The sequence below is a fragment of the Bos taurus genome, chromosome 6 (assembly GCF_002263795.3).
Source record: "Bos taurus isolate L1 Dominette 01449 registration number 42190680 breed Hereford chromosome 6, ARS-UCD2.0, whole genome shotgun sequence".
Taxonomy (NCBI): Eukaryota; Metazoa; Chordata; class Mammalia; order Artiodactyla; family Bovidae; genus Bos; species Bos taurus.
The window spans coordinates 103,977,798-103,990,574 of record NC_037333.1 but is presented as its reverse complement, the minus strand read 5'-3'; the positions used below and the strand labels follow the sequence as shown (position 1 = coordinate 103,990,574).

The 12,777-nt window shown below is 46.8% G+C and overlaps 1 protein-coding gene across 3 annotated transcripts in view; it reads left to right on the top strand.

Annotated features, from left to right (window-relative positions):
• STK32B (serine/threonine kinase 32B) overlaps positions 1–12,777 on the top strand; it is a 405,448-nt gene that overhangs the window by 122,439 nt on the left and 270,232 nt on the right. For all 3 annotated transcript variants that reach the window (XM_024993631.2, XM_024993630.2, XM_059887810.1), the window contains one exon: positions 7,827–7,978. In XM_024993631.2, the coding sequence (XP_024849399.1) occupies positions 7,827–7,978 (152 nt within the window). The remainder of the gene's footprint in view (positions 1–7,826; positions 7,979–12,777) is intronic.

Here is a 12,777-nt window from a genome sequence, read left to right as displayed (position 1 = left end):
GCAAACTTAGAAGTCAGAAACAGTCTAATATCTCACGGGTCAGAACTGTGGCTACTTCTGGCTGCAAGTGAGTATTTAATAGCTCATACTGCCTCCTTGAAGAAAATTGTCCTATTATAAAGGAAGAAGGGAGAGGATGCATTTAGGTAGTTAACAATCATTGTCTGCCAAAGGCAATCTTCACGTCAGATAAAGATATTTGAACAATGGTACCCAGCATGACCACTCCCCTTTCAGTTCAGTTCAGTCGCTCAGTCGTGTCCAACTCTTTGCGACCCCATGAATCGCAGCATGCCAGGCCTCCCTGTCCATCACCAACACTCAGAGTTCACCCAAACTCACATCCATCGAGTCGGTAATGCCATCCAGCCATGTCATCCTCTATTGCCCCCTTCTCCTCCTGCCCCCAATCCCTCCCAGCATCAGGGTTTTTTCCAATGAATCAGATCTTCACATGAGGTGGCCAAAGTATTGGAGTTTCAGCTTCAGCATCAGTCCTTCCAATGAACACCCAGGACTGATGTCCTTTAGGATGGACTGGTTGGATCTCCTTGCAGTCCAAGGGATTCTCAAGAGTCTTCTCCAATACCACAGTTCAAAAGCACCAATTCTTAGGCGCTCAGCTTTCTTCACAGTCCAACTCTCACATCCATACATGACCGCTGGAAAAACCATAGCCTTGACTGCTACTGCTACTGCTAAGTCACTTCAGTCGTGTCCGACTCTGTGTGCGACCCCATAGATGGCAGCCCACCAAGCTCCCCCGTCCCTGGGATTCTCCAGGCAAGAACAATGGAGTGGGTTGCCATTTCCTTCTCCAGTGCATGAAAGTGAAAAGTTAAAGTGAAGTCTCTCAGTCGTATCCGACTCTTAGCGACCCCATGGACTGCAGCCCACCAGGCTCCTCCATCCATGGGATTTTCGAGGCAAGAGTACTGGAGTGGGGTGCCATTGCCTTCTCCGATAGCCTTGACTAGACAGACCTTTGTTGCTTTTCAATATGCTATCTAGGTTGGTCATAACTTTCCTTCCAAGGAGTAAGCGTCTTTAATTTCATGGCTGCAATCACCATCTGCAGTGATTTTGGAGCCCCCCAAAAATAAAGTCTGCCACTGTTTTCATTGTTTCCCTGTCTATTTCCCATGAAGTGATGGGACCAGATGCCATGATCTTAGTTTTCTGAATGTTGAGCTTTAAGCCAACTTTTTAACTCTTCTCTTTCACTTTCATCAAGAGGCTTTTCAGTTCCTTGCGGGGAGCAAGCTCCGCCTGTGGCAAAGGTCATGAGGAAGGAGGCTCGGCATACGCAAAGGCGGGATCAAGCCTCAGGAGTCTCCCTGGAAATTCTCGAGCATCTACCCCCAAAACCAGAGTCTGCCTACTTTCTGCTTTGTGCTTTCACCTACACCTCAGACTTTACGGGGGGCTGTCCCCCACTACCTCTCTCTGAAAAAAGAGTTAGCTTACAGCTCCAGTTAATTCCTGGGTGTGACAGTGTTTAACCTACAAACTCCTTTGGAAATCCTCTAGCCTGCCTGAATAGGTTTTTCCGGCCACATGTGATTGCTCAGAGCCTCCCAACTGTGAGAGGCATGAGATGTTCTAAACTTTCTGAGTACAGATTCCTTTGAGCAGTTAAAAGATTGATTAGAAATTGTATTGGCGAAGGGTTTTTCACTTGTCGGGCCAATGTTTGCTGCTAAGTCTCCATATCCCTTACCTGCTGTGTCCCTGGCAGTGTATTGATTGATATAATTGGTGTAAGTAGTAGCTTTAATGTTTGTAACCTTGGACCCTTGAGTTAATTCTTTTTCTTGTTATAGCCCACCACACCTTTGCTATCTAATGCTTTTGGAGGGTGGTGCTTGACTTATCACCTTTAGAGAAAAATAAGTTTTCTGAAAAAAGGGTCTTAAAATGTTAACAGGCCTCCGGGCCAGAAGATAATGCAAATCACCTAAACTTTTGCATATGATAAGTTTGCAGGAAGAAAGCCTGGCTTACTGCATGACTCTACCCCTTCCCCCATTATCCTCTATGCATAACTTAAGGTATAAAAACTACTTTGGAAAATAAAGTGCGGGCCTTGTTCACCGAAACTTGGTCTCCCCATGTCGTTCTTTCTCTCACCTTCTGGCTGAATTATTCAGCCTCTTTTCTCCACTGAATTTCCTCACTGAGCTATCCTTATTTCAGCCTCTTTTCTTACTGAATTTTCCTACTGAGCTATCCTTATTCTATCACTCTTTATATCCTTAATTAACGTTTAATTAAGCAGTTGTTTCCTGATCCTCGCCGATGCCGTCCCTGCTTCGAATTCCCTGGATCCACCGGGGCTGGACCCCGGCAGTTCCTCTTCACTTTCTGCCATAAGGATGGTGTCATCTGCATATCTGAGGTTATTGATATTTCTCCCGGCAATCTTGATTCCAGCTTGTGCTTCTTCCAGCCCAGCATTTCTCATGATGTACTTTGCATATAAGTTAAATAAGCAGGGTGACAATATACAACCTTGACATACTCCCATTTCCTATTTTGAACCAATCAGTTGTTCCATGTCCAGTTCTAACTGTTGCTTCCTGACCTACATACAGGTTTCTCAAGAGTCAGGTCAGGTGGTCTGGTATTCCCATCTCTTTCAGTATTTTCCATAGTTTATTGTGATCCACACAGTCAAGGCTTTGGCATAGTCAATACAGCAGAAATAGATGTTTTTCTGGAACTCTTTTGCTTTTTTGATGATCCAGAAGATGTTGGCAATTTGGTCTCTGGTTCCTCTGCCTTTTTTAAAACCAGCTTGAACATCTGGAAGTTCATGGTTCATGTACTGCTGAAGCCTGGCTTGGAGAATTTTGACCATTACTTTCCTAGTGTGTGAGATGAGTACAATCGTGTCATAGTTTGAGCATTCTTTGGCATTGCCTTTCTTAGGGAATGAAAACTGACCTTTTCCAGTCCTGTGGCCACTGCTGAGTTTTCCAAATTTGCTGGCATATTGACCTTATTTAATCCTGATTTTTTTTACTTTTCCCCAATTTGGTTTTTTCCCCCCGCTCAGATTCTTGCTCCTGCAAGCATCACCAGTGTCTTTAAATGTTACACTACACCTGTACATCAATCAGCAGGATTTGCTAAGTGCACTCAAGCTGAGGATGGGGTGGGCAGCACAGCAAAGGTCAACTGAATCATGTACGAAGAAGCATCCAGGCTGGTCCACGGAAGGGCAGCACCAGCCTTTGCACCTGCACAGTCCTGGGTTCCCAGCACAGCTCTGGTTTCTCTGATTCTGGGGTCATCTGTTTCCCCAGAGCCAGGCTTGCCTGAGCTGAAGAGTGGGGTTCACAGTCGTGACCATAAAGGTCACTGAGGATACAGCCAGACAAGGACTTTCCTGAAGAGTCCAGCAAAGTGATTCTCAGCTGGCCTGCATGTCAGATTCCCCTGGGAAGCTTTTTACAAAATACACCATCCTAGGGCCCTCCCAGACCTCTGAGGGTGCTGCAGACTGAGGTCATCAGTGCTGTGAATGAGCAGTCCACTGGGGACTACTGGATGCCAGTGTGATGGAGATTCTCAACACCCAGCGGTCCCCCTTCTCTGCCAAAGTGGGATCAGGTCCCAGATTTCTGATGCACAGTATGCTGGCCACATGTCTTTCTTACGACAAGTCATCTGAAATCCATGCTCACTAGCATTTATTTATTTGCCCCAATAAATTGTAATTAATAAATGATAAATCAATTCCTAACTGAATTAGACTAATGAGGGTTGTTAACTGCCAGTCAGCAGCTGGAGTAGCTCTGGCCAAACTGCATGTAGTCTGCCTCATTAATTGTGGTTTCTGGTGGAAGGGGTTCTGTGCTGCCCTGCCGAGGAGTGCTGAGGCCACCTGGGACCCACCTCCTCTGTTTGGAAATTTCCCAGCACCTGAGCAGAGCTGACCGTTGGTAAGGAGGGCTGACATTCCCTCTGGAACACCTGTTCTGAGCCCAGGAGGCTGAGATGCTCAACCCCTCCAGGCAACATCCTGTATCAACCTCCGTTCCTTATCTGGTACCCAGAGTCAGACGTCCAAGCCCTATGCAACTCACGAGCTCTGCTTTGAAAGCTCAAATTCGAATCCCATTTTGAAGAGTCTCCCCTAGCTCCTGAGCTGTCTCTGAGCTGCAGTGAGTGTCAACTTCCCCCCTTCCCGGGGAGGTGAGAGCCATCTCTCAGCACCCTCGCCCACCATCAGTTATACCAACGAGAGCTGGGGACAGGGTAGGGGGGACAGGAGCTCTTCCTCTCACATGGGTGTTGCCCAGACCCCATGGAGTCACAGCCTCAGCTTTTCGAGCTGATGCAGCTGACTGGACTTCAGGGCTCCCAGCCCTGGCAGAAGTCGTGTCTGTTCCACACCTTTTCTGAGAAGACAAATGAAGAGTGATGAAGATGGGAAACCCTAATTAGTAGAATGATCCACCCACCACATGTCTGCCTGCAGATGTGGATCTCAGGGCTGTAGAAGGGTCTCAGATTCCTGCGGACCAGGGCCCCACAGGGCTTATGTATAGCACACCTTTGCCTCCTGTGGTTTTATACAAACTTAAAGTTTGTTGGTAAAGTTTTTGAGCCTTCAACCTCATGCCACTAAAGAGCCTCTTGATGAAGATGGAAGAAGACAGTGAAAACGCTGGCTTAAAACTCAACATTCAAAAAAGTAAGATCATGGCATCCAGTCCCATCACTTCATGACAAATAGATGGGGAAACAATGGAAACAGTGAGAGACTTCATTTTCATGGGCTCCAAAATCACTGTGGATGGTGATTGCAGTCGTGAAATTAAAAGACACTGCTCTTTGGAAGGAAAACCTAGACAAACCTAGGTAGTGTATTAAAAAGCAGAGGCATCATTTTGCCAACAAAGGTGCGTATAGTCAGAGCTATGGTTTTTCCAGTAGTCACGTATGGATGTGAGAGTTGGACCATAAAGAAGGATAAGCACCAAAGAACTGATGCTTCTGAACTGTGGTGTTGGAGAAGACTTTTGAGAGTCCCTTGGACTGCAAGGAGATTAAACCAGTCCATCCTAAAGGAAATCAACACTTAATATTCATTGGAAGGACTGATGCTGAAGCTTAAACTGCAGTACTTTGGCCACCTGATGTGAAGGGCTGACTCACTAGAAAAGACCCAGATGCTGGGAAAGATTGAAGGCAGGAGGAGAAGGGGACGACGGAGGATGAGATGGTTGGATGGCATCACTGACTCTATTGACATAAGTTTGAGCAAACTCAAAGAGATAGTGAAGGACAGGGAAGCCTGGTGTGCTGCAGTCCACGAGGTCACAAAGAGGCAGACACGACTGAGCTACTGAACAACAAGAACTTTGTGCCACTGATGTACTGCCTAGAAAAACACTCATTTGGAGGTTTCATGAAATGTGCTCTTTAAGACATTAAGATTCGGGTGACATTTATCATCCCCCAGATGCAGCCAGGCTCTCTCACATCCTCAGTCTTATTTAGTTTCATCCCAGTGGGGCAGGGTGGGCTTTGATAACTCAGTTCAGACAGATGCTGAGACAGAAGCTCAGAAAGACAGCAAGAACCAGAGTGGGAATCGGAATTCAGGCTTTTGTCCATCATCTTCTTTTTTTGTTTGTTTTAATGAGCTCTGCTAGGTCCTTGTTGCTGCGCAGGCTTTTCTCTAGTTGCAGTGAATCGGGGCTACTCTAGTTGTGGTGCACATGCTTCTCAGTGCGGTGGCTTCTCTGGTTGCCAAGCACCAGCTCTGGAGTGTAGGGGCTTCTGTTGTTTTGGTTCCTGGGCTCTAGAGCACAGACTCAGTAGTTGTGGCATAGAGACTTAGTTGCTCCATGGCATATGGGATCTTCCTGGACCAAGGATCGAACCCAGATCTCCTACACTGGCAGATGGATTCTTTACTACTGAGCCACCAGGAAAGCCCCCACCGTCTTGTATCCGCCTCAGATTCACAGCCTGTTGGGGCCAAAAGGGTCCCGAGTTCCAACAGAAGAGCAACTTGGGCTGCCTGGAGAAAACCCTGCACTCCCAGGCCGGCGACCACATCCCTGGTGTTGTCCATCACAGCCCTGTTTCCCAGGAGGAGCATCATTGGTGAAAAGCACCGGCTGGAGGGGCAGAGAGCCTGAGTTTGGGTCCCAAGGTGTGAAGAAGGTCTAAGACCTTTCTGTGCGTCTCTTCCTTTATCTGTCAAGTGAGGGTGTTAAGAGTAGTTACTGTACTGAGTTGAACAGTGTCACCCCACCCCCAAATTTACATGATGGAGCTGCTAGCAAGGGCTTCCCTTGTAGCTCAGTCGGTAAAGAATCTGCCTGCAGTGCAGGAGACTGGGGTTCGATCCCTGGGTTGGGAAGATCCCCCGGAGAAGGAAATGGCAAGCCACTCCAGTATCCTGGCCTGGAAAACCTCATGGACAGAGGAGCCTGGTGGGTTGCAGTCCATAGGGTCACAAAGAGTTGGGCACAACTGAGCGACTAACACTTACTGACTTATTTAGCTGCTAGCACGGAGCATCCAGGATTGGTAACAACCTTCAGAAATTAGAAGAGGCCAAGAAAGATTCTCTCTGAGAGCCTGCAGAGGGTACGGCCCTGCCAGCACTTTAATTTGGAGCTTCTGGCTTCCAGAGCTGTGAGACAGTAAATGTCTCCTGTGTTGAGCCCCCCAGTCTGTGGTCCTTTGATGTGTCAACCTGGGGAAAGGAAGGCAAAACCCTGTCAGGATATTGGGAACACGGTATCTGTTCTTCCTGCTAATTTTTTCAGTGACACTGTACTCCTTGCTGGGTGTCCTAAGGCTCCATGTCCTCCTTTATATCTTTCCTTTTCCTTGAACATCGCTTCTTTTGACTTTGCCATCTTGCCAGCCTTTCATGACTCCCCTCTGGCATTAGCGCCTCCAGACAGCCTTCTCTGACAGCAGGTCCCCCCTCCCACTGCAGCCCCTTGTGAGTTAGGGAGTTGCTCCAAAGTCAAAGTGTTGTGGATTTGACACTGAGAAGCTTGTTGAACTCTAATTAGCACACTCAGCTGCAGTTTCCTTGCAGTTGAAGGCGGTTGTGCTGTTTAGCCACTAAATTGTGTCTGACTCTTTGTGACCCCACAGACTGTAGCCCACCAGGCTCCTCTGTCCATGGGATTTTCCAGGCAAGGATACTGGAGTGGGTTGCCATTTCCTTCTCCACGGGAGGGCTTCCCTGATAGCTCACTTGGTAAAGAATTTGCCTGCAATGCAGGAGACCCCAGTTTGATTCCTGGGTTGGGAAGATCCACTGGAGAAGGGATAGGCTACCACTCCGGTATTCTTGGACTTCCCTGGTGGCTCAGCTGGTAAAGAATCCACCTACAATACAGGAGACCTGGGTTCGATCCCTGAGTTGGGAAGATCCCCCTGGAGAAGGGAAAGTGTACTCACTCCAGTATTCTGGCCTGGACAGTTCCCTGGGCTCTATAGTCCATGGGGTCGCAAAGAGTCAGACAGGACTGAACGACTTTAAGTTTCACTCCCAGGGATCTTTCCAGATCAAGGATCAAGCCCACGTCTCTTGCACTGGCAGGCGGATTCTTTGTGGCTGAGTCACCAAGGAATCCCTATATGGGCAGTACTTAGTGTAAATACTGATCAGCAGCTCTTCCATGATGCCAATGTGGAGGGACTGTGGCATAGCCAGGGCTGCTTGCCCACCAGGATTTCAGAACTGAGCCTTGAACCCAGGAGTGGGGAGGCAGTGAGGGGCTTTCCCTTTTTGTTCTTTTGAAATGTTGGTCTGAACGTTCTCCCCTTTGGCTGTCACTCAGGTGTGCATCGTGCAGAAGCGAGACACCAAGAAAATGTATGCGATGAAGTACATGAACAAGCAGAAGTGCATCGAGAGGGATGAGGTGCGGAACGTCTTCCGGGAACTCCAGATCATGCAGGGCCTGGAGCATCCTTTCCTGGTCAATCTTTGGTGAGTGAGTCCCTCCAGGGCTGTTGTGAATGCCTCATGGTGCGGCCAAATGCAGACACGGCTCTGCAGCAGGAATCCTGCATTGTTCAGAGAGGAAATGGAATTTTCTGGGTTCGGATGTTCTTTTGAATATATCGCTGTGTATGCTTTCCAATGACTATTGTCATTTTCTGATGAAATCATTAAGCACATACTTAATTTTCATTCTATTCTCTTACCTGGTGAATCGGAATTGAAATTGATTTAGAAGAGAAGGTTGTTGTATGTTTGAGAACACAGGTACAATGTTTTAAGAGGATGCCAAGTGGGAGTCTTCTAAGGGAATTTATCGAAAATCACCTGCGTGATGTTGATGGCAAGAAGGACTTCTGGGAGCTGATGTTTTACTCCACTCTGGATGGCTGCCCGGTGTGGATATGCTGAATTCCAACTTCTGAATCTGGCCCACAGGGCCCAGTTCCATCCGTGTTCTGAAACTCTCTCCATTGCACTGCTGGCTCTTGTCTCTGCTTTGTGTCCTAGATTTGCCACTTTGCTGGTGGTTTCCCTGCCTCTGAGCCTTTGCATGTGAAGTTTCCTCTTTCTGAGGCTTCTAATACCTCCCAGTCTACCCAGCTTCCTCCTACCAAATGCCTCAGATGGGCATTTCTATGGGGAAATGTCATACATTAGAGATTGGTAACAAGTGTGTGTCTGTCATGTCTCCAGCCACACAAGTACTTCAGTTATTTGGGGGAAATAAAACCGCTTCATGTTTTAATTGCTATGCAAGAGAAATTTTCTAATTTACTTTTTATTGAGGGGACATTTGGTTTATTAATACTATATTTGTTTCTTGTGTACAACATTATATTTCTGTATGCACTCCAGTGTGCTCATCACCAAAAATTAAGCTTCCATTCGTCACCATTCAGTTGATCCCCTTTCATCATTTCACACTCCCCTGGCCCCGCCCCTTTCCCTCTGATAACCACTGTGTTCTCAGCATGTATGTGTTTGTTTTTGATTGATCTGGTTTGTTCATGTATTTTTTGTTTGTTTTTTATATGCCACATGTGAGTAAAATCATACAGGGCTTGTCTTTCTCCATCTGATCTATTTCTCTTACCATAATACCCTCAAAGTCCATCCATGTTGTGGCAAATAGCAAAATTTCATCTGTATTATTACGGCAGAGTAGTAATCAGTTATATATATACACACACACACACCACATCTTCTCCATTCATTCGTCTGTTGATGGGCTGTGAAGTTATTACCATATCTTGGCTATTATAACATAGTTGTACAAATATCTTTTGAATGAGTATTTTTCTGTTCTTTGGATAAATACCCAGGAATGGGGTAGCTGGATCATATGGTAGTTATATTTTTAATTTTTTGAGGAACCTCCAGACTATTTTGCACAGTGGCTGCACCATTTCTGATCAGAAAAGCAGTATAGGTTCATTGCAAAATGCAGAAAATGATGTATGTAAGAAGGCAATAGGGCTTCCCCAGTGACTCAGTGGTAAAGAATCCACCTGCCACTGCAAGAGACGTGGACTTGATTCCTGGGTTGCGAAGATCCCCTGGAGGAGGAAATGGCAACCCACTCCAGTATTCTTGCCTGGAAAAATCCCATGGATAGAAGAGTCTGGTGGGCTACAGTCCATGGGGTTGCAAAGAGTCAGACAGGATTCAGAAACTAAACAAGAACAACAAGAAGGAAATGGTTATCTAGAATCCCACCACCACTAGGTTGCATTCTGGTGTGTAATTCTTTTTTTATAGTAAGTCCCTGCATATGAATGAGTATCTTTCCTAGAATGCATTCGTAAGTCCAGTTTGTTCGTAAGACCAACAAAGTTAGCCTGGGTACCAAACTAACACAATCAGCTGTATAATACTGTACTGTAATAGGTTTAAAGTACTTTTCACACAAATTATTTATTTTTAAAAAACCCACAAAAGTAAAGAAAACATTTCTAATCTTATAGTACCGTATCTTGAAAATACAGTCATATAGGACAACAGCTGGCATACAGGGCTGGCATTGAGTGACCTGTCCCCATTTTACAGATGGGGTAATTGAGTCACACCACTAGTAGATGGAGGAGATGGGACTTGAATCCAGTCTGACTTCATGGCCCACACTTGCAACCCTTCTACCACTGCTGCTGTGAGAAGGCCCTGGCCCTTCCCTTCTTTGCCCACCGTTTCCCCTTCCTCCCTGCATGGAACACCTCCTGCGAGGCTTCTGTTTGGCTGCTCTGTCACCCTGCTAGCAGGGAGTGTGGTGTGGAATCACTTGTCAGGCTCATAAGGACGCCATGGCTTTGAATTAATTACACGTCAGCTTTTCATCTCATTACACGGAGGGTGAATTACCATGGCCTTGGAGCGCCTGACTGCGCCCCTTCTCATTCCTGTCTTTTGCTGACATGCTCTATAACTGGCAGAGGCAAAGACCAGGCACTGATTAGTTTTCGCGACAGTTTGGCCTCTAGAGAATGAATGATGGGTGTTCCCAAGCCTGTGACGATTCAGGTTGAGTTGTCAAGTGCAATATTTTCACCTGTTCTGAAGCAAAGCTGTTCTGCTCTCTGGGGCTTTAGACAACTGGAGCAAAGGAAAAAGGTGATGAAATATCCCACCCCAAACAGAGGAGTTGTGCAGTAACAGGAGCCCTGGAGAGGCAGGGCGTGGGAGAGGAGGGGAGGGGAGAGATGAGGCAGAGAGTTCCAACACTCGGGCTCTGAGGTCTGATCTCCCAGGTTCTAATAACAGCTCTGCCTCTTGTAGGTGAAGAGGTTGCTATGGACTGAATTGTGTTTCCTCCCCACCCTCTCCCTGCCCCACAAAAATTCATATATTGATACCCTAACTCCCAATGTGATTGTATCTGGAGATAGGACCTTTTGGTGGCTATTAAGGTTAAACGAGGTCATTAGGGTGGAACCCTAATCCAATGTGATCTTTACCTGTCTGCTTCCCTGGTGGCGCGGATGGTAAAGAATCTGTCTGCAATGCAGGAAACCTGAATTCGATCCCTGGGTCAGGAAGAGACCCTGGAGAAGGGAATGGCAACCCATTCTAATATTCTTGCCTGGAGAATTCCATGGACAGAGGAGCCTGGCAGGTTACAGTCCATGGAGTCACAAAGAGTTGGACATGACTAAGCAACTACCACCACTAATCCAAAAGGATGGTAGCCTTGTAAGAAGATGGAGAGAGTTCGAGTCTCCACCATGTAAGGACAGAGCAGGAAGGGGGCTGCCTGCAAACCAAGAAGAGAGCCCTCACCGGAACACAACCATGCCTGCGTCCTGATCTTGGACCCCGATCTTGGGCTTCCAACCTCCAGAATTGTGCGAGAATACACTTCCGCTGCTTCTGTCTCCCAGGTGGTGGTGGTTTTGTTATGGCAGCCTGAGCAGACTAGTACAGATGCCTTGAGAGTGATTTGAGTCTCCCTTCTGTGTCTCAGTTTACTTCTTTGGAAAATGGAAGTGAAAAGGTGATCACATCACAGGGTTGCTGTAAAGACCAAACAGGGCAATATTAATGCATACAAGCATCCACACGGTCCTGCGCTTGAGGCGGCTGCTGGGTCAGGGACCTCCACTGCTGCTGGTAGGACTAGCACTTGTCCTTCAGGTCAGCTATGGGCTGGCTGGACCAATCCTGTCCTCATCCAGCTGTGAACATGAGGACGTGCTTGCTGACTATTAGAAGATGGATTGAGTTTTCAGTACTAAAGACTTTTGTCTCGATCAGTGGTAGTGGGGAGGTAGTTTGTGTGTATTTTCAGACTGTATTTTCAAAATCCAATTCTGCTTACCAGATTGACTACATTTACTAGACTGTTAAATGTTCTATTTACAGCTGGGCAGGTGCCTCCCCTGCCCTATTTGCTGTTGAAGTAACTGTGGGGATGGAGGGGTGGATACCTGGCAGAACAAGATGAGAACAGATACCTGCAATTAATGTAAACAGTTCTCATAGCAAGTATTGTTTCTAGAGCCTTCCCTGAGTAGAGAATGGCTGAATGATGACACAGCTCTCTAACAGGCTACTGGAAGCCAAGAAAGAACCACTTAAATTAGTGGCTAGTTTTTCTTCGGCATTGAGACCTTTGATTCAAGTAAAACTACATAAGGTGTTGAAAGATAGAGCTGATCTGTCTGAAGCAGGGGGCAGGAAAGAAGGTTGTAGAGAGGACAGAGACAGGAAGTCCCTTAGGGAACCTCTGATGAAGGACAAAGACCTGTACAGAGTTTCCCTGATGGGCTCAGTGGTAAAGAATCTGCCTGCAGTGCAGGAGACACAGAAACATGGGTTGATCCTTGGGTCGGGAATATCTCCTGGAGGATAGCATGCGACCCACTCCAGTATCTTGCCTGGAAAATCCCATGGACAGAGGAACCTGGCGAACTTCAGACCATGGGTTCGCAGAGTCAGATGCAACTAAAGAGACTGAGCATGCACACACCAAAGCCCTGTATAAAGAATCACCAGTTACTGAGCAGCTTCATTTTCATAAAAATAATCATCTTTGATCTTGAATATTGCTACAACCTCCCAACTGTCATTTCAGCACTTAGTCATCACCAGTTTGCCACACACAAGTTGTCTTGTTCAGCTCAGGCTGCCATAACAGATTACCATAGACTGGTGGATTAAATAACAGACATTTATTTCCCATAGTTCTGCAGGCTGGGAAGTCTGAGACGGGGGGCCAGCATGGTCAAGTTCTGATGAAGACCCTTTTCCTGGTGTAGAGATGGCTGTCCTCCTGCTGTACCCTCCCCTTGGTC